Here is a 22,232-nt window from a genome sequence, read left to right on the forward strand (position 1 = left end):
AAAAAAAAAGCTGGGATAGAATAATCTCTTGAAGTCAATTACATTTATATATGCTATGATGCTACATTAAGACACTATATTAGATATCAAATTCCAAAGCACACTACATTCTGACGTAATGAAAGGTAAGTCTCCTAACTAAGAGATTAAAGAAGTACTGTTGTCTAGTACTATTGTCTAGTCCATGCTTCATATGAAAGAATCTAGATTATAATATAAAGGGAAAATAAAATGCAATTTGATTCCTTTCAGAGAGTAATAAAAGTCAAATTTGATTGCCTGGTCTGAAAAGACCTCTTCCTGGACAGGGAATAGTGTTTAAGGACTAGGCTTTTTTTGTCTAATACTCCAGCTGTAAAGAGCTAGTAAGTCTTGGTATAGAATCTCTAACACTAATGAACTGTGTGACTATGGACCAGACACTTATAGTCTCTGTTTCAGTTTCCTTGTGAGAATAATAATAGCCATGATGCTTATAGAACATGGTTCTTCTCATGAGGCCTAGATTTTGGATATACATGCATACATATATATACATGTATATATATATATATATATATATATACACACACACACACACACACACACACACACACACACACACACACACACACTCTTTGCAAACCTTAAAATGTTATATAAATATGGGTTTTTAATAACAATGACAATACTAAACATTAGCATAGAATTGGGAAGGAGACTACAGAATCTTCTCATTGTAGATCTTTAAGGTTAGAATAAAAAGTCAGTTACTCTGTCTTAAATAATTAGGTATAATGGCATTCTTAGATAAAATTTTTTCATCTACTCTTTTTAGTAGATAAAATAGAGAGAAGGAATTCTAAAAATAACTAGCATTTATAAAGTTTTTTTAAGCTTCGCAAAGCACTTTACAAATATTTCCTTTTACACTCATAACTTTGGAAGATAGGTGTTGTTATCATTTCCATTTGCAGATTATAAAACTGAGGCAAACAGAGATTAAGTGACTTGCCCAGTATCATACAGCTAGAAAATGTCTAAGATCATATTTGAATTTAGGTATTACTGATTCCAGTTCCAGCCCTCGATCCACTATGCCACTAGCTTGCCTAATTATCAAGTCAAGTTGACCTTAGGCTGATATAGGCAGAATACACAGAACCTAGTCAAGGGAATAGGGTTTTTTTGAGGTGTTTTTTTTTTTTTGGTATAAATAGTATTTAAACTTTTTTTTCTTTTTTTAAAATTCCTATCATCAAAGAGCATAATTCTTCTGCCTTCAAAAACTCTTTCTAATTATGTGAACTCCCCAAGAACAAATAACATTTTCCTTTTTTTTTTTTTTTGTATCTTCAGCATCTAATGCAGAGCCTAGCACATAATAGACATAAAATAATTGTTGAATTCAATTGAAATGAAATGAATTGAGTTTCCAAATCTTTAGAAAAAATCTTTTAGAAAAGATGTGAACAATTACATTTTTCCACTATAAGGAGAAAATATATGAAGAAGGAATCAAAGATTGGAAACTATAGATTCAGAGTTAGAATTCATTTAGTCCAATCCCCTCACTTTATATAGGAGGACACTGAAGCTTATAGAACTTGATATTTTTTCCTCAAAATGTGATATCTGGGGAAAGGAGACCTACATGAGAAGTGGAAAAATACAAGTAACTATGATGCTTCTGGGAAATAGGGACTAGTTATCCTTTCTTAGTCCTTTCACCAGTGATATTTTATAAGACACTAATCTAAAGAAAGAGTCTGGAAATTGGACTTCAACGACTTTACCCCCATTTCTGTCCTAACCATCCATTTGATTTCCCAAGAGCTGGCTTTATGTGGAGGCCAAATAGGTAACTGCCTGTGTGGATTGATTTGAGGGAGTGTGAAAAGACACTAAAATCTTAAAAAAAGAAATCTCCTGTTGGCTTAGTCCCTCTTTAGTACTTTGATGTGAGACTGATTCCTTTGGGATTTTAAGGCTTCCAAATCTTTAAGAGTTCTCTACTAGATTGCAAATGCCCTTGGGAGAAATAAAAGTCTAATTTGGGTTAAGAAACATTGATGTAGTTTAAATTGTTCTTTTCACAGATGAGGAAAGTGATATATAAATAATGTTCCTAGATTTGTCCTGCATGATACATAATAGCAAATTTAAGTATTACAAGTAGTAGTATTTAAGAACAGTGAAAGTAGTTTGAGAAAAATAAGATTCAAGGTATAGTCACAAGAATTCTTATGTGACATAATGGCTAGAGGATTAGCCTTGGAATCAAGAAGACCTGAGTTTTAATTTTGACTCAGATGTTTGCAAGCTGTGTAACCCTGGGCAAGTCATACAACTTCTCAATGCTTCAGTTTATTCTTGTAAAATGAGGATCATAATTTTTTGTTGTTCTTCAGTCATTTCCAAATCTCCATGACTTTATTTAGGTTTTTCTTGGCAAAGATACTACAATGGTTGTTCATGAGGAAACAAAAGTAAACAAGATTAAGTAACTTGCCCAGAGTCACACAGCTAAAAAGTGGTTGAGGCCAGATTTGAACTCAGGAAGATGAGTCTTCCTAGGACCAGCACTCTACCCACTGGGCCACCTAGACCATAATAATAGGACTCATCTAACAAAATTGTTGTGAACATCGAATGTAAAATGCTTTGTCAGCTTCAAAGCACTACATAATTATTGGCTATCATTATTATTTCAAAATGTATATCACTTCATTTCATTGGCAGCTAAGAATCTCAGATAACATATCTTTTTTTTTTTAATAAATATGCTTTTTAGGGCTATTATGTTGCCCATAAATTATTTTCAGTGTTTGGCATTTATAGAAATGTATTAAAATAAAATTGGATATTTAGCTAATACAAGGCAGGGTTTGGAATTATCTGGGGCTTCTGGTGGACTGCAAACTCACTAAGAGTCATCAGTTCAGTATAGTAACCAAGAAGGCTCATGGGAGCTAAGACTGTATCACTTAGAGACCTAGCATGCAGGAATAAGGAAAGGGACCTACTGTTCCCTGTACCTTGATCAAACCACATATAGAGAATTACATTATTTTCTAGGTGCCACATTTTTTAAAAAGTCATTAATAAGCTGGAGGAAGGCAACCAATATGACAAAGAATCTCAAAGATCAAGCAATATGAAGTTCATGCCATATGAAAATTTGTTGGAGAAATTGGGCATATTAGTCTGGAGAAGAAAAGCCTTAGGGGAAAACATGATAGTTGTCTTCAAGTATATGACAGGTTGTCACTCACATGGAAGAGAGAATAAACTTGTTCTGCTGGGCCCCAGAGGACAAAACTTGAAGCAATGGGTAGAAGGTGCAAAGTGGCAAATTTCTGCTGGAAATAAGGAAAAACTTCCAATTACAGCCTTCAATCAGTGCAACAAAATGTCTAGAAAGGCAAAATATCTAGAATTATACTGGTTTCCTTCTTCCTCACTGGAAATTTTCAAGCAAAAATTGAATGCATACATGTTATGAGGTTTCGTAGTAAGAGGGGATTTTAGTTTAGATGTGTGTTAGACTCATTATCTTTAACATCCCTTCCCACTCTGAAATTCAGTTATTCTCCGAATGGAAAGTGTAAATTAACATTTATATATAGCTATAAAGTTTGCAAAATAACTTACATATTAATATAATTCCTCACATAATCCTGTGGGTACAATGTAATAAGTATAGTTAACCCATTGTATAGATGAGCAAACTGAAGCTAGGAGAAAGTAAATTTATGACTGGTCCAGAGTTAAGTCACTAGTAAGTTCCAAAAGCAAGATTCAAATCTGACTTTCTGACTGAATGCTATGCTTTATTTTCTACTCCTTTTTCAAATATGCCTGTCTTTTCCACGAATAAATCTATACAAAGACACAATGATCCAAGAATCTACTGTTATTCTTCACAGAATAATAACTGACAAATTTCCACAACAGCAGCCTTATTGATTTTAAGATCACTGAAGTCTGATCTCTCCCCAACTCGGCTTGCCTTCACAGCTGTAAGGAGAAGAAGAAGAAGAATGGTACCATTTGTCTTCTCATTCACAGGGTTACCACTGTCACTGGGGAGCTCCCAAAGAAAACATTCCTGAACCAAATGAACTTCAAGGTAGCCTGAAAACTCTTTCCTATCTCAGTAGGAAACATCCCTCCAGAAACTCATTAGATCATTCTAGGGCTAATGCAAACAATACTTTCCGTTACAATAATTTGTATCCAGGAAAAAAACACCGGCTCTGTGTTGCATCCGTAGCATAGCAGCCAGTGAAAAGTTTACTGGTTTCAGCCAATTGCAGCCCATGGAACAGGGCCAAGTCAAAATGTTTTCTCCGCCTTTAGATGAAGTCACAATTGAAATATGGCATTCTGCTTATTAAAGGGGGGGGGGGGGAAGGAAATCAAAGTAATCCTGCAGGCAAAGTTACTTGTGCAGAAGAGGAAGGAGATGGGAAGTGTTTGTGTGTATCTAAAAAACTGAGTAGATTTTGGAGTGTTCTAGCTTTCACCTCCCACTGGGTGGAGTAGGGGCTTTAAGAGCAGCTGGAATGTAGTTTCCATGATCAGAGTTTAGCCAATTGTTGCCTGCTTGTACCTCTGCCAGTCCTGAAAGGGTACTGCTCTGAACAGCAGCTCAGCTCAACCAGAAGACATTTACTTTGTGCCTACCTTTCAGGGTAGTGCTGACCAGCAGACCAAGGAGTTCCTGTTTGCAGGAAAGAAACATTTTACTGTTCCTAACATGGGAGAGGATGCTGTGCAAGCTGAAAAGTTCCAGGCTAGAGATAACCCTGGCCCAGACATGCTGCTACACCAGGAGAAGGCATCAAATGCCAGTCCAGTGCCATCATCCACCCCAAGTCCCAGCCTGAATTGTATGACCACAGATGACTCGATCCGGGAGAGTTCCCAGGTGAATGCTGTCACAGTGCTTACCCTCCTGGACAAGCTGGTGAATATGCTGGACACGGTGCAGGAAAACCAGCACAAAATGGAACAACGGCAGATCAACTTGGAGGGCTCTGTCAAGGGCATCCAGAATGACCTCACCAAGCTATCCAAGTACCAGACATCCACAAGCAATACTGTCAGCAAACTCCTGGAGAAATCCCGCAAAGTCAGTGCTCACACCCGAGAAGTCAAGGAGCGCATGGAGCGCCAGTGTGCCCAGGTGAAAAGACTTGAGAGCAATCATGCCCAGCTCCTGAAGAGAAACCACTTTAAAGTGCTCATCTTTCAGGTTAGTGCCTCTTGTGTTCATTCACCCCTATGCACGCCATGTGTTCACACACCATACATACATGTACACATGAGCACTGTACTTGGGCAAATTATTTAGAGGCTTTTCTATAGTACAACAGGTTTTTAGGTCTGGACGTAATCTTAAGGCTAATTAAATTCAACTCCTTCCTACCATTCTGTAGGTGGAAATTGAGTTTATAGTTAGAGAAATAAAGTAACCAGGTAGTGTCTGACAGAAGCAGCTAAAATCTGAGCCTACCTCTTTTAGCTCCAAACTCCATGTTTCTTCCATTGCAATAACCATTTCTTCTGTAATACATTATTCTGATATGCATTCATGTATAGATTATCGGTTTTTTTACATCAGTCCTACCTATCTGAAATACCTGTCTCCATCTCTTTGTCTCTGTCTCTGTCTCTCTGTTTCTACATACACACACACACACACACACACACACACACACACACACACGCTGTCCTTTGTTGCCCTTCAGTAACCTAATGTACAATCTGTCCACAGGAACTTGATTTTCCCAGGTCTGTACGTGTGTGCCTTACTGCTTAGCTCTGGGCCAATCCAGTCTGGCAAATACTAAGTCTAAGTCTGAAAGTAAAAACCAGAAAGTATTTGCTACATTTTGGGAGTGTATAAGTTAATCAAGAGAAATTCAATTGTCTATTAGTATTTCCTGTTGCAGCTATGAAAAGTAAATGAGAAGGAAAGAGAGCCTTGATTCTGAAAGATATTCAGGGAATTTTTATCAAGACAAATTCCTACAATTGTTCCAACTTCTCACTGAAAACATGACACTGATTTGAGGTTTGAGATAGGAGCCCAGATTATCAAGAACTGTGTTCCCATTAAAGTATCTGGTTTTATTTTTTGTTTTTTTCAAAACTAACATACAAACTCAATCCCTCTCCCTCCCCCAAACTCTTCATTTTCCTTTGAGTTTTGTTAATAGCCTGGGCAATTGTACTGTTTCCCTTTTTTAGTAAATGACCTTTTGACAATGAAGAGCACAACTCTTTGCAGACACTGGATGTCCAATTCATTGGTCAGATCTACCAAACAACAATTTAAAATAAAAGTCAAGCACACTCATACAATAGTCAATCTATTGACATATAGACCCTTCAAAGCAAAGCCTTTGAAGGAAAACTGTATGGGAGGGGAGGATCACAACAAAAAACTCTGCACCTTCATAAATGACTCCATTATTTGAGGAAATGACTATTTGGGAAGGGAGAGTTTGGGCATGTGATATTATCTGGAAGTGCGCATTTATGATCCAGGGGCTGCCCTGCCCAGTGTTGGAAGTTCTTCAGCCTCACTAAACACAGACAGCACACAGCCAACTAGAGTCAATGCCACCCGAGCCTCAGGGCTGTCTAGTTTTGACTGTGTTAATAAGGAGGGATTTCAAAACTGTTCTAGAGGGAAGCTATCACAGTCTGATTGTGAAATGCACACAGGCAGAGCCTTCATCACTATAGAGAGACATTGAAAATTGGATTTAAACCAAGGGAGCTTTCCTCCTCTAAATGAGTGAGCTCTGCCAGAGAGAAACCCAATTCTTCTTCCCTTCATAAAAGGAAAGACTCCATCTCGGTGCTCATTGTCCTCCCCAAATTGCAGTTTAGGATTGTAAAGCCCTGGGCAGAAGATATCTTCCTGTGCCTTACAGGCTTTTTTTCAGACCAGAAACTTTTCAGCTTTTAATGCAAATGAAATAACTTTTCATGTATCTGATGAATTGAAACAGATACTGTTAACTAGGCCCTTCTTAAGCCATGTGAAATCCTTTCTTTATTACCCCCCAAAGATATTAGAAATCTCAGCTCCTGTGGCATTTATAAAATTAAATCTGGATCTCTAAACAAAGCCAAACATGCACAGACCCATTTATGTTTGAGTCATCCAAGGAAATTCCCTTTCCGTAGTGTGAAGCTGAGATTACGCTCTATCCCATCTCTCAATTGGGAAAACACAATGCATTTACTTAGCAGAGAAAAGTCACATTTCCCTGGACTACATAACCCATTCCCAGTCCAAGAAGGCTTCTGAGGAAGCAAGATTATTTAATAGCACAGGAGAATCACAAAAGATACCATGAAAGGGAAATTGCTGAGCTGTCTAAAACAGGTTTGGGATGTTGCTCTGGCCCTGGCACAATTTCCTGGCACTTGTCACATTAGAGTGACAGGTGTGAAATAGCAGTCTGAAGTGCTTAAAATACTTCACATTGAGTAGGAACTACATTGGGGCCCACAGCCCAAGGCTAAATTTAAAGGGACCCAGTATAGGCTGGCCATTTCAAACCTGGATACTTGGTTACCTTGAAAAGAAAGACCTTCCCTTCTCTCCAACTCCCATGCCAAAGTCCAAGGCAAATTTACTTTAAGGGTGTCAGAGTGACAGGATGTAGCCCCTTTATACAATCTTGACTTTCAACTAAAGAAACCATTTCAGAGCTTTGAACAAGAAAAACTCCCAAAGACCCTCTGATAATTACAAATTAAACAACCTCTTTAGATGAAAAGGGCCCTTCCTTTCAGAGGCTTCAGAATTAGACTTCTCCTTGAATAACATTCTTGTTTAATAGCTAAGCTTTAAAAAGATCAAGTGACTTAGATCACATCAAGTTAATTGCTGAGATAAGATGAAAATCTTAAGTCATATGACAAAGAAGCCCAGGTTGCCTCTCAATATGTTCTCTCTTCAAACCAGGGATTCTGGGATAGGAACTGTGCCACAGGAGATTCAATGGGTCTGAGTTTTTTACACTCAGAAATCCCAGTTGCCTTTCACATTGTCAATAGTAAGGTCCTTAAGTGAAGGGGTGAACACACCCTGCCTAGGATCTCCAGACATTCATTCTTATGGGGTGTTTCTTATTTAGTTTGGACTTTTTTATCTCCTCTCAAGACCATGCTTTGTACTAATGTTATCTTGCTGGAATTAGCATCTGTCAAGATGATCTACATACACTCATTTGTTGCAAAATTCTGGGACCACCCCAGCTGATGAAGTGTTCAAAACATGATATAGGGTAGTTGAATCTCTACATGGTTCTGACATAGAAACAACACACACACATTGATTAATTCTAGCACTATGCCAGGTGCTAGAAATATATGTTAAAAGTGAAAGTCTGTACTTGTAGCAAGCATACATTCTACTGAGGAACAGCACCAATACAGATAAAGACAAGATAATTAAAGATGAGAAAGAACACTGGTTCTGGAGATGGGGGAAAGGGGACACTGAGGAAAGACTTTTGTACAGCATGAGAATTAGAAAAGATAATGAGTTCTAGTTTGAATATGTTGAGATTCAGATGTCCATAGGCTATCCAAATGAAGACATCTAATAGATAATCAATTAGCAGATAATTAGTGATGCAGAACTGAAGCTCAGGAGAGAGATTATCACTTGATTTATGTATTAAGGAGTATTTTAAAGATTATCACTTGATTTATGCATCAAGGCATATGAATAAAGAAGATAATCAAATCCAAAAAAAACTAATGAAATCACCAAGAGTATAGAGAGAACAAAGAAGGCTCTAGACAGAACATGGGGGTAAGGGGATATATTATAGCTACAAAAATGAAACCGCAAATGTATTTATTATTATTATTATTATTATTATATATTTTTTTGCTAAGGTAATTGTGGTTAAGTGACTTGCCCAGGGTCACACAATTAGGAAGTGTTAAGTGAACTCAGGTTCTCCTGACTTCAGGGCTGGTGCTCTATTGACTACACTACTTAGCTTCCCCAAATGTGTTTATTTTAAAAGGCTTAATCCATCAAATAAAATCTTGCATTTTCATTTGGTTTGTGATTTTTGTCATTTATAAAGCACTCAAATTTGATGGTATTATTTTTCCTGGTTCTACCCTCTCCCTTCCCAATTCCAAACTCCCAAATTTTCTGGTTTAAGAAAAGAACTCAATATGCAAATGAAAGAAAAGAGTCAAAAAAGAAAAATCCATGTCTTTCAAATAAATTCAAAATCACTAATGTTACCATTAAATTGATCATTTGTGAAGTCCTGCTGTAACTATAGAGACTCAGAAACTTCACTAAAAGCAAATTCCAAAATATACTTGTAAAAGGTTAATTTTTTTTATCCTAGGAAATCATAGCTTTGTGTTTCTTAAATAACATTTCATTCTTAAACAATGAAATTATTTAAAAATAGGTTAAATTTGGATAGTGTTCCTCTTTCTTGGGAATAGCCCACTATTTATCTATGTATGTGTTAATACATACATAGATGCACACACACTTATACATATATAAGTGTACACCCACACACATGCAACATAAATAAACTCCCAGTGAAGAGACAATGTGGTGCAGTAGAAAGGACATTGTATTTAGAATCAAAGCATCTGGCTTTGAATCTCAGCTCTGCTATTTACTATCTGCATGACTTACACAAGTCACTTTACCTCTCAAGCCCTCTCTTTTCTCACCTGTAAAATAAAGTGGTTGCACTAGTATGACTTTACAATTATTACCACCTCTAAATTGATGACTGAGATTCAAATACAAAAGAGAGAGCATATTATTTTTTTCTGTATAGTCTGATTACTAGCAAATTCACACAAGGTATATCTCTAGACAAGTTTATTCAAAATCTATAAAATGAAATTACTTCATTTTTAATTAGAAAAACTAAAGAAAAGCCTGTATTAAACTGAATCACTAAAAGTTGTCAATTTAAGCTTATGGAAATAATTCTTTTTCTAAAAGAAAAGTATATTTTAAATGTTTTCAAGTACAGGAAAAAACTCGATAATTAACAGAAAATTCACATTTATATGTTCATAAAATTATGATATTAAGAAAAAGAAGAGAATAATTTCTAGTTATTTGCAATAGGAACATTGTGAAAAAAATTGAGAAACAAATATCCTTTCTCTTAAGTATATTGAAATATTCATTATTTTGTATTAGTATATAAGATCAAATTTTAGGCAAATTACTATAAACTTTGAAACTTTTAACTATAGACTTTTCAAAAATCGATTTTTTAGAAAATTATGTCCTCTCCATCCAAGTGACATCCTCTAAAATTCTTACATTAACACAAGTAATTGAAAGAAAAATTCAGTCATGTAAATACCTCTCTATGTCCCACCCCTAGAAGATTGTATCTCATTGATCAACATTTGTGTAATAGGATTTTAAGCCTGACAATACTGGATAATCTTTTCATTTCTAAGCTCAACAAAACAATAGTTCTCACTGTTATTATTACATTTATTGAATGCCAACTCTTTAAATAAGTAACTGATTATAGTTGATCCACTCCAGAAAGTGATATTACATTCTCTCAAATGCAAGAAACTTGGATGCAATCTTTTAAAATTAATCTCAGTCCTTTGTTTTTTGGCAATTTCCTTCTCTAGCTCATTTTACAGATGAGGAAACTGAGGCAGACAGGGTGAAATGATTTGCTTAGAGTCTAGTAAATGTCTGAGGCCAAACCTGAACTCAGGAAGATGATTCTTCCTGATTTCAGGCCTGGCACTCTATCCACTCTACTTGCCATAATATTAGCTATTGCACGAAAGATAAAATCAATTATTAGTTTTACCATAGGAGTTAATCTATTATATTTACTTAATTGAAGTAAATATAATATTTATTATAACACAGAATCAGGATATTTCTGTGGAAAATGACCCCAGAAATCATCTAGGTCCACTCTGTTATTCCTCCTGGTTCTGGATGGACATCATTATTTAGATGAGGAATTAGGGCCAGGAAAACTGCTATGACTTGAAGAAAGTAAATGTATTAATAATAAAAAGCATATTTGAATTGTCAAATAAAAACAAAGCAGAGTGTAATGTTTCATTGTGATGGACTGAGGTAGTATGTAGTGGGCCTGTGGATAGGATAGTTCAAATATGGTTTGAGATATTTACTAATTTTGTGACCCTGGACAATTGTTTGCCTCAGTTTCCTCAACTGTAAAATGTTAGTTATTATTATTACGCTTTTCTATTTGGAATAGGTGAAACAATACAAAGAGGAGTATATTTCTATCAGAAATACTGCCTGAATTTGAATAAAGCCCCAGACATGTACTAGCTCAATGACCATGAGCTGGTAATATATTTAATCTTCTTTCCTCAGTTTCCTGATCTGCAAAATGGAGATGGTAATAATATTGCCAAGAATTAAATAAAATAATATATATAAAAGATTTTGCCAGCCTTATTGTGGTATTATTAGCTATTATTATTATTATTATTAAAATGATTCAATATATTTGAATTTTACATAATCAACGTGAATTATTTTTAATGCAGCAAAGTATTTAACAAATGACCTTAAAAAGTGAAGGACAAAACCAAAATGTAATGAAATTTCAATTCTCTAAAAGATGAAAGACAACTGAACAAAAATCAATGAATGTTGTATTACAATGTAACTAATTTTATATTTAGTTCTCTAAGGGATGAGTAAGATCCTGACCAATAGCTTTATCCTCTCTGTAATCCACACCTTGATTCAATTTAATTCATTTATTTATTTATTTCGAGGCAATTGGGGTTAAGTGACTTGCCCAGGATGTCACACAGCTAGTAAGTGATAAGTGTCTGGGGTCAGATTTGAACTCAGGGTCTCCTGACTTCAGGTCCAGGGCTCTATGCACTGTACCAGCTAGCTTCCCCTGGTTCAATTTAATTTAATGAATATTTGTTAAGACTCTACTTTGTGCAAGATTTTGTGATAGCTGCTATGGATCCAAAGGAAAAAAAATAAAAACAAGCTAGAAAAAAAATCTATAAACATTTTAAAAGAAACCAAGCAAATAGCAGATAATAGATTCCTTGAAGATGAGATTGTGGGTCTTTTTTCATATTTATATGTCTGATATTTTGCACAAAGTAGATACAAGGTTTTGTGACAGCTGCTATGGATCCAAAGGGGGAAAAAAAAAACAAGTTAGAAAAAAATCTATAAACATTTTAAAAGAAATCAAGCAAATAGCAGATAATAGATTCTTTCAGAATGAGATTGTGGGTCTTTTTTCATATTTACATGTCTGATATCTTGCACATTTTAGGAGTTAGACAGAATGCAGATATAACTTTATTATTGGAGAACTCTTAAGTTGTAGCTCTTTCTACCAAAACGGACCACCAACTTTTCTACAACCTATGTAGTCCTAGAAAGCTGATTGTAGTACTGAGATATAAAGATTCTTGCTTATAGTCACTCAGTCTAAATGTATGAAAAATAGGCATAGAATGTGGACCTTTCTTACTCTACAGCCAGACTTCTTTCGACTACATGTTGCTTTAAAAAGACAGGGGTTAAATGATACAAGTTCATTAAATTGAATTCAATATAACAAATGAGCATTATTTTGTTACCATTTTTTGGAACAGTATTTGCAGATCACTAAATACCAGTAGCATTCTAGGCATAAAACTATAGTTCTCAAATCCCCCATGGGCAACATACCATCCATAGAAGGAATGTAGCAAATGGGAGAAAAAGTTTAAATCATTCCCCAAGGATCACATGGCCCATTGCAGAAAGTAGCACTCCTGGCTCTCAACAAATTATCTAATTTTTAAAATATCAAACTATGGATTCAATTTTCCAAAGCTAGTCATAGAATGACTGTGATTACACATATCTGTGCATATCTTTAATCATGGTTTGCCTCCAATGGGATTCAACTCAAGGAGAAGACCCAGAGTTTGAGCCAGCTCTAATTAGGTGAACACTCATTGGCATGTGTGGTTAAGGCTATTAGTTCAAGTAAATCAATGAAAAGAGCAAAGGAGCTAAAGTGGAAGTTAAAATGCTACTTATCAAGAGTACTTTCCATTCTTTTTAGCTTTCATACTTCAAGTACACCTTTCATACATTCTTGAAATGTAGTTTAATTCTCTCTTTATTTGGAAAAACAAAAAAACAAAAGTCACAAAACAAGGATCCTCATGAAGGATGAAGGTCAGTAGCCACAGCAGCAACAAATGAAAACCCAAAATCTCTTTGAAAATTAATCTGGCAACCAATTGACTGGCTGCTTCATGGACCTCTGAGACCCCTCTAAGCTGCTGCCTTAAGTGCTCTCTTAAGACAGTCACATACTCTGCTTATATTTGAGGAAATTTGCAATAGTTAAAAAGTCTAGTAAGAATTGATGAAGCAGGGTGGTTTAATTTATAGAGTGCCAAAGTCCTGGGTTCAAATGAATCAAATTCCACTTGCTAGCCATGGCAGTGGCATGTCACTTAAATTTGCTGAGCCTCACTTTCCAGATTTGTACAATGAGACTAATGATACATAGTACCTGTCTCACCAAAGTGATATGGGATTTAAATGACATAGTGTAAAATCCTTGGCAAGGTTAAAAGCACTACTGAAATATCAGTCAGAAATGAATAATAATAGCTGACCTTTATATGGACATTTAAAATTTACAAAGCAGAATATATATATATATATATATATATATATATATATATATATATGTATATATATATATATATATATATAATCTCATTGGATCTTTACAACCTCCCTTTAAGATAGTTATACAGGTTTTATACCATCATTTCACAGATTAAGGTGACTTATTCATGGTCATACAGCTAGGAAGTATCAGAGCCAAAATATTCAATTATCTCCTGAATTAATCTAATTTTTTATAAACTAATGTATATATATATATATTTGTCTGTGACTATGTGTATATGTATTTGTATACATATGTGTGTATGTATGTATATTTATATGTATATAATTATTTTATTTGCTAAAACCTGGGGAAATTGTGAAGCAACACAGAGAAGTAATTACACTGGAATGGCATTAATAGGATGATAATGGAGAGCTCCAAAGAAGGGGGAATCTTGGGACAATTCTCTAAAGACTGAAATCCTGAGTGAACAGGAAGCCCTTTTTTTCCATTGGGCAGAAGAAAAAACAAAACAGGACCAATCTAGAAGCAGCTAGATAAGGAGTGGTGAGCCTATAGATAGAAAGACCTAAAACTCAGCCCATTCCTAGCTTTGTGACTCTGGACAAGTCACTTAACCTCTTTTTGCCTCAGTTTGCCTCAAATGTAAAATAAGTATGATAATGACACCTCCCTCCCAGGACTTTTGTGAGGATTGAGTGCTCTTATATCACAATACCTTATAAATAATAGGCATTAAATATTTTTTTCTATTTTACCTGCTATTTGAAGCCCAAAATATTATCTCCCACCCACCTTAGCAATCATTGCAAACTTAAAAACTATGCCTACTAGTTATTAAAACCTAGAGAAGAGCAATATGTAGAATTGAGAGGAAAGAAAACAAAAAGGCTATCCAAGATGACTCAAATCATTTGGAAAAGATATCAATATTTTCTCTGCTTTGAAATGAAATATTTTGAAGCCTCTCTCTCTCACAGAGTAAAACAAATTTATCATTGCAATAACCTCAAAAAGTGACCAAATCAACACTGATCTATATAAGCAGAACACACACAGAGGCCATAGTCATAACAAAATACTTGCAGTGGCCAATGTTTGCCAAGTATACATATCTTCCTTTCAGAAACACATCCAATTCTTTCTGGATTATCTCTGTTCTCCTTCAATTTATTTTTATAGTTAGCATCAAAGAGCTGTGGTATAACTTGCCCTTTTCCCTTCCAGAAAAGTTGAATTATTTTCCTCCTGCCTCTATCCCACAGTTAGTTGATATTACATGAATAATTCCAAAAGTGCCAAGCCAATCAGTTCCCTTAAAGCAGAAGAAAGACAATGAAAAGGACAGAAAAGTTGAAAGTTGAAAAATCTACCATAAACTCTTCTTGCATTTTATATCTAGTCTTGCAAAATGTACATTGAGAAGAGCAGAAAGCAAGACCAAGTGTTTTTCTTCTTTATAAAAGCAAAATTTGGATAGCAATGATTTTGTTGGAAGTGAAAGAAGAGAAAGTATTGACTTAATAAACTCAAGGATGCAGATACAGCTAAACTGGTTAGAGAAGATATTTATAACCCACTGCTTAGATTTCTGCTTACATCACAGAGAAATACTTACCCATAGCATCTTCCTTTATTGACATCCAGGCCCCTAAGCATCATTCTCAGCTCTCTTACTAATTTATTCTTAACCCTAAGAAAGCCAGAGCTCTCTGATTATTTACATTAATATCCTTACAATGGGATCTCTAGTTGATGCCATAATGTCTTCTGCCTTTGCTAGGTCATTTCTCCAAAACCACAATTCCCCAGGAACTTTTATGACTCTGAAATCTGTCTTCCAAAACTTCCAGATCATCAGATCAGTTAGTCAGTCTAACGTAATAGCTTTTCTCTTCTGGTCTCTGTATCAAATATTTCAGAAGGCGATTCCATTCTCACCCCAAGTAGCTAGCATTTTTACTTAGTGCTTTAAAGTTTGAAAAACACTCTACATATGTTCTTTCACTTGATCCTCTTAATAACTCTGTGATGTAGTTGCTATTATCATCCTCATTTTATAAATAATGAAATAAGGCCAAGAGACATTGCTTAAAGTCACATAGCTAGTAAAGTATTTGAGGGAGTATTTGAACTCAGATCTTCCTGACTCTAAGCCCCATACTCTATCCACTATACCAACTAACTGCTTCACATAAATGATGTGTGAATCCCATTCTCCTAATGTGATCTTTTTATCTTACCTTTCTATTCAAAAGTGAGATATAATAGAGCTATCACAAGAGAATTGTCCTAAGTCTGCCTAGATATTTTAAAAGTTGTATCATGCATTTAAAGGAAAAAATTAAGTTATTTTAAAGAGCAGATTAATAAATTAATAAATGTCAGGTTTTATTTGTGATCTTATTTTTGACAAAAAGTTAAATATATTTACTAGTGAACCAGCCACTTTATTAACTAAATATATTTTAAATTATAATAAAGTAAATTGACCTATTTTGTTAAGTTCTTCTGGAGATATAAATTAAATTAAAATGAATTGTTTCCATGTCCATGGACATAGAATATTGAAAGTAAAAAATAGTTTTAATAGTTTTACAGTTGAAAAACACTGATATGCAATTTCTCCAAGTCACATATCAGTCAGTCAGTCAATAAACAATAAACATTACCATGTGGCAGATATTGTGCTGAATGCAAAATCATATCTAATTAATGGTACTAACATATACAATTAATGACTAATCTAATTAATATATCTAATGGAAGAACCAGGTAGAACTTTGGGAACTCGGTCCAGGACTCCTACTATAACATTACTTTTTTCCCACATAGCAAACATATGTTCTGTACTTAAGTACATAAATGATGAAGCTATCATGGTCAGCTCTTATTTCCAAATATTCTAAGAATAATATATGTCAATCTCACTTGGATACAGATCCATTATCCAGTAGTGTCCTACAGTGAAAATAGCACTGGTTTGGAAGCTGGATTCAAATTTCATTTGTTCTACTTATATTTGAAAGATGGGATGACATATTGATTTATTAAACAATGTGTGATGATTGCCCAACAAACCATGACCAGTCTCATTTCCAGCTTAGATCTGAACCTCTAATACAGGAAGAAGTAAACTTTTATACATTAAAACAATTAAATGAAGCCAATTGATTAAAAGGAAGACAATACAACTGTAGCTGATCTGATTGCTAATCAGATGAAAGATTAGGGACTTTCCAAGTTGGGATAGGAAAGGGAACAGGTACAATTCCCTGAAACCACAGATATCCCACTCTCCAAAGTGTCTATAACATGGAAACAACTAATTGATAGAGGGCAGTTTTTAGATAACACGCATATCAGTTATTTGAGAGCTATGATAATGAGAAAACTCCTTGCATCAGTCTTTGGTTCAGACAGATTTCTGGTTAGCCTAACCTAGGCTCTTGGTTAAAGATCTCTAAATAGCAAAAAGAGATAGTCTAGTTTCCCAGCTACACAGGGCTAAGTTCAAGTAGTGCCTTAAGTTTTTTTTTTTTCTCAGTTCTCACAATTCAATGAAATTTTATCAAAAGACAGAAATTGGACTAGACTGACAATTGAATAGAAAGGGAACTCCAGAATTAAATAACAAGACAGAGTTACTAATCATTTGCTGTTCTAATCCTCTCAATTCTGTCACTCTCACTACCTGTCTAACTTCTTTGGGCCTCAGTTTCCTCTTTTATAAAATGGGGATGATAGTTCAGATAATTGGTCCCTTGAGCTCTGAATCCATAATCTCATCCTATGAATATGGCAGCATTTCCACTCACTGGGCAGAGGACAATAGTTCAGTGAGTTTAGAATGACCTTTTGAGGTCTGTGTATATTGATGCAACAGAAAAAAAAAGACATGGCTTACATCAGTTGTCAAAAAATAATAACATGGTTCAGTAGTGAACACCATTTGCAAAGTGTGTATGGCATTGACTATGAAATGTTTATTATCAACTTCTTTTTTTCCAGGAAGAAAATGAGATTCCTACCAGTGTGTTTGCAAAAGAGCCTGTTCCCAGCATAACTGAAGGAAAGGAAGAGTCTGTGGATGAAAACAAGTCCCTGGAAGAGACCTTGCATACAGTGAATCTGTCATCAGATGATGAAATGCCTAATGAAGAGGATGCCCTGGAAGATAGTACTGAAGAAAAGGTAGAAGAAAGTAGGGCAGAGAAAATAAAAAGATCAAGCCTTAAGAAAGTGGATAGTCTCAAGAAAGCCTTTTCTCGCCAAAATATTGAGAAGAAGATGAACAAGTTAGGCACAAAGATTGTATCTGCGGAGAGGAGGGAGAAGATTAAGAAATCTTTCACCACCAACCACCAGAAAACATCGTCAGGGAAAAGCTCTCCTTTCAAAGTATCTCCCCTGACTTTTGGTCGAAAGAAAGATCATGAAGGAGAAGGTCCCACTGAAGAAGAGACCAAGCCAGTAGACACATCAGCCAGTGAGCAGGCCCTGACTGAGAATGAAGCAAGTTCTTTCACTGAGGCCCCTTCAGAAGCATCTTTCCCTACAGATCAGCAGGAAGAGAATACAGCTAAAGATGTTCAGGAGAAGTCTGTCACAAGAGACAGCAACCCTGCAACTAAGAACATTGAGCTGTCCATTGTGGAAGATGAAGAGTTTGAAATGGCCCAGGAATACTCTCAAAAGAACCATGATGAACACTACAGACTCACCATTGGAGAGGAAGAACAGTCTGATGAAGAGCAAGCCCAACCTGCAGTTCTCCAAATAGACCAAACAGCATAACTTCTCAGCTTTCTTTCAAGTCTTCACCTCCCATAAGGTTTAGTTACGTGAATAACCAAAGGCTATGAACAAATTGCTGCCTATTTCCAGTGTTATCGATTCACTTTGTTATCTGTTATTTCCTTTGCTGTAATAATTTATTTCATAGGAGCATCATCCAGAATGACCAAGACTTACTACTATCTGTGTTCTGATTCTTTAACTCTCTTTGTAGTTGACTCCATTCATATAGAATTTCTCTAAGCACTAATTTAAAAAGAAAGAAAGAAAGCAATTCGGGGGAGGGAGAGCTAATTAGTTTGGTTTAGAGAAACCACCAGATGCTTGGGATACTAGTCATGAAATCTATGATTTAATGTTTTCTCCCCTACAATAATTTCATACTTAAGTGAATAATGTAGCATGTATCTAATGTTAACAGAATTTGATTTCCCGTACTTAATGCTAACTGTGAATTACTGATTGTTTCAGTAGGTATATGTGTAGATATATGTGCATTTTACTTAGGTTTCATTGAAACCTAAAGCATTTGCAGAGGACAGAAGTTAGAATATGATATTCACTTTTTGAAAAAAGCACTGTACTATATTATAAATGAAGAAGTCATCAAAAAGAAAGAGACAGAGAAAGAGATAAGTAGACAGGCCTAATGAGCCAAGGCAAAAGAGTAAAAAAGGGGGACAGAGGAAAAGTGATAGCAAGATAAATCGAAGTAGGAAAGAGAACAGAGAATGAAAGAAAGAGGAAGGAAAAAAATACAAAGAGATGGGGGAAATGCTTCTAGTGCTAACCTTACTAATTCATTCCTTAAATAGCACCAATTTAATACTTTCTTATATCCTAGAATAGTATTTTAGTAAATAGCATCCTTGAAATATTGTGTCAGCAGCTATTTTGAAAATAATAAAGTAGATACATAATTTGTACAGTATTAAAGCAGAAAAAGTAACAAGAATGTAATGTTTTCTTAATGACGATAATAAGCTTTAAATGTTTCTCTGAGGAAACTCAAGAGAACATGTTCTAGTTAAAGATGAAATGACTTAGGGAACAGCAAATACCAATCAATAGATGCAGAGTTTTGCCAAGAAAATATCTTCCTTTGACTTCATTTTATAATTTCCATGTTGAAGCCACCTATGTCTTACTATTACAGAATTTAGGTTTTCAAATAGTTCAAGATCAGACACTGGAAGTGTATAGAATGAGATTGGGTTAAATTAACTATCCCTTTTCTGTGCAGAATATTAATTGCATTCCAGAATATAGTTCACTTAGAGATTAATTTACAAAAAAATATAACCAATGTTTATAGTCTTGAAGCACAATGATGTTTATATGCTTTTTAATGCAAACATATTATAGATTCAGTCCTGACTTAAACTGTGCCAAAGGGTTGCTTTCTCTAGAAGTGTTTTGCAATGAGAAATGCTGATGTGATGAGAAAAATATTACATCATAAATAGCTTAATGACAACTATTTAAAGAAAGAAAATTCCATGCCACCAGTAAGTTATATGAGGAATTGCCTTTCCCCTTTCTTCCCTCCCGTTCCACCATCTCCCAAATAGAGACTCCTAGATTACATACTTCAACGTTTCAACATTTTGAGAATGTGTGAGTCAGTCAGCAAGGGAACTCTGCCCATGGATGCAATTTTCAACACTCTCCCAATTTGGGTCAGAAAAAAAAAAAAAAAGTCTTCCAGGAGTTGTCATGGATGAAAATCAACAGCAGCTGTAGTCAACCATGTGGTGAAGGACTTCTTCATCTAAGCTGGCCTGAATTGCAGAAAATAGGCATACCATCAATTGCCAGGCCTATTGACATGCACTGGAAGTTCTGTCGTCTTGATGGGGCCTGTCAATACCTCCACTTTACTGATATTATTTTCAAGAAGTGTCACCCTGTTCCTTAATGACAAATCACAGTAAGACTTCAGTGGCAAGGGATATTAATATTAATGTACAAAAACCCAAATATCTGCTAGTACGAGTAAATCTGAACACACAAATCTTGCCCATTGTAAAGATAAATCTGAAGAGATAAATGGCTCTCATTCTTTCAAATGTGCAAATATTAACTGTTTTCTGGGACGTGTTGTAATGGAAGGAACATTGGATGTGAAAACAGAAGAATCAGATTCAAATCTCAGATCTACCACTTTTTACTGATTATTGATTCTGGACAACTCGCTTCAACCTCCCAGGGTCTCAGTTTCTCATCTGTTCAATATTGTGCTAGGTGACCTTTGATAACCTAACTCTAAAATTATGATACTACAATATGATTTTTGAGTATTTCATATGTACAATCACAACAAAAAAGAAAAGCCAATTCCAAGAAGACAATAAAGGTGGAAAGAGGAAAATATGAAAAGAAAACAATGGCTAAAAAGTACCATTAATTTCCTTGAAAAAAATGCCAATAAAATCAGTAATCAACTCTCATTTGGAGAGAGTAAAGAAATTCTTTATATGTATATATATGTATACACACACACACACACATTAAGGACTAGCTGTGAATTTTTAAACCAATTTTTTTTTTTGCATTTTTCCCTGATTCCTCAAAACAGGTGGCATCCTGAATTCTCAGAAGTCATTATAACCGTTCACTATGACAAGAAAAAGGAATTAGAATCTTCTTCTGAGAGCATCTTAGAAAGGCAATCTTTAATGGACATTTTGCTAGCAAGAAGCATAGAGGTAGATTCCTATTTTGTATTAGCAACAATATAATTTCAAATACTGAAAAGTTGTACTAACAGCAGATTTATTAAAGGGTAAATAAACAAATTTTTTAAGTGTCCAACAATTTGAATTTTTTGACAGCAATTTTAGATACGGCAGAAATATATGATTTTTAGTCTCCATGATAAATAGACCAATAATGTTGATTGTTTCAGTCTTAATTTCTCCTATGAACTTTCCTTCCTTTTCCCCTGATCTCATTTAGAAACCAAGCCTCATTTTTCAAGTTTAACTTTCCTGACATCACCTAGCCAGCTCAGGAGAGTCTCGGAATACAAGCAGGCAGCTTGATGATTCTGATAGCTCCATCTGCATTTTTATTGTAATTCACCAGACTTTATAATGCCTTAAAGAGTTCTACAAACATAAATGTATTGAGCTGTACATTCAATTTATTCACATAGATAAACCTTTGTCTTCTACAGTGCCATGCTCTTGGTAGAAGACTTAATTTTACTGACAGTCCAAAACACACATGTTTAACCTTTATGGAGTTGTTGTCAGCTCCCAGTAGCCATGAAATTGGGGCACCAAAATCTAATGTCATGTTTACATTTCCCTTTCAGAAATGCCTATTCCATTTGTTCCTGTAAACTAGATGTCAATAAGTACAACGTGGAAAATTGTGCCAGGGTATTTTTTTCCCAGTTTTTTCAGGAAATAGAATCCATTATCTCTTGAGTCTCCTAAGTATTAAAATCCAGTGTAATAAAACATAGAATTAGATCAAATAATTGCTTGAAAACACATGTGTTCTCTAGGGATTCGAAGTAGCAACTGGTTGGATTGAAAATTATTCATTCTATATTACTTCTGAATTATTTACCAATTGGGTGAAGCTACAAAGTCCCTAAAATTCCACATTCCAAACTGTGTACCCATAGTTAGGGCACTGAACTGAGCACTTTTCACCAAAATTTCTAATGCAATCAAACCTAAAAAGCTTGTATTAAGCACTTGCTAAGTGAATGAC

At 35.1% G+C, this 22,232-nt stretch overlaps 1 protein-coding gene across 1 annotated transcript; it reads left to right on the top strand.

Annotated features, from left to right (window-relative positions):
- Nucleotides 1–4,402: 4,402 nt before the first annotated feature.
- Nucleotides 4,403–21,317, top strand: CAVIN2 (caveolae associated protein 2). The gene is made up of 2 exons (XM_074302821.1): nt 4,403–5,239; nt 17,721–21,317. Exons 1-2 carry the CDS (start codon nt 4,742–4,744, stop codon nt 18,504–18,506), a joined length of 1,284 nt encoding a protein of 427 aa, XP_074158922.1. The 5' UTR covers nt 4,403–4,741; the 3' UTR covers nt 18,507–21,317.
- The last annotated feature ends 915 nt before the right edge of the window (nt 21,318–22,232 follow it).

The sequence above is a fragment of the Sminthopsis crassicaudata genome, chromosome 3 (assembly GCF_048593235.1).
Source record: "Sminthopsis crassicaudata isolate SCR6 chromosome 3, ASM4859323v1, whole genome shotgun sequence".
NCBI classification, from domain to species: domain Eukaryota; kingdom Metazoa; phylum Chordata; class Mammalia; order Dasyuromorphia; family Dasyuridae; genus Sminthopsis; species Sminthopsis crassicaudata.

Bases quoted from the DNA above. Each gene is read 5' to 3' on its own strand.
- CAVIN2 (XM_074302821.1), top strand. From the start codon at position 4,742: ATGGGAGAGGATGCTGTGCAAGCTGAAAAGTTCCAGGCTAGAGATAAC. The intron at 5,240-17,720 runs GTTAGTGCCTCT...CTTTTTTTCCAG, and splicing joins TTAAAGTGCTCATCTTTCAG to GAAGAAAATGAGATTCCTAC.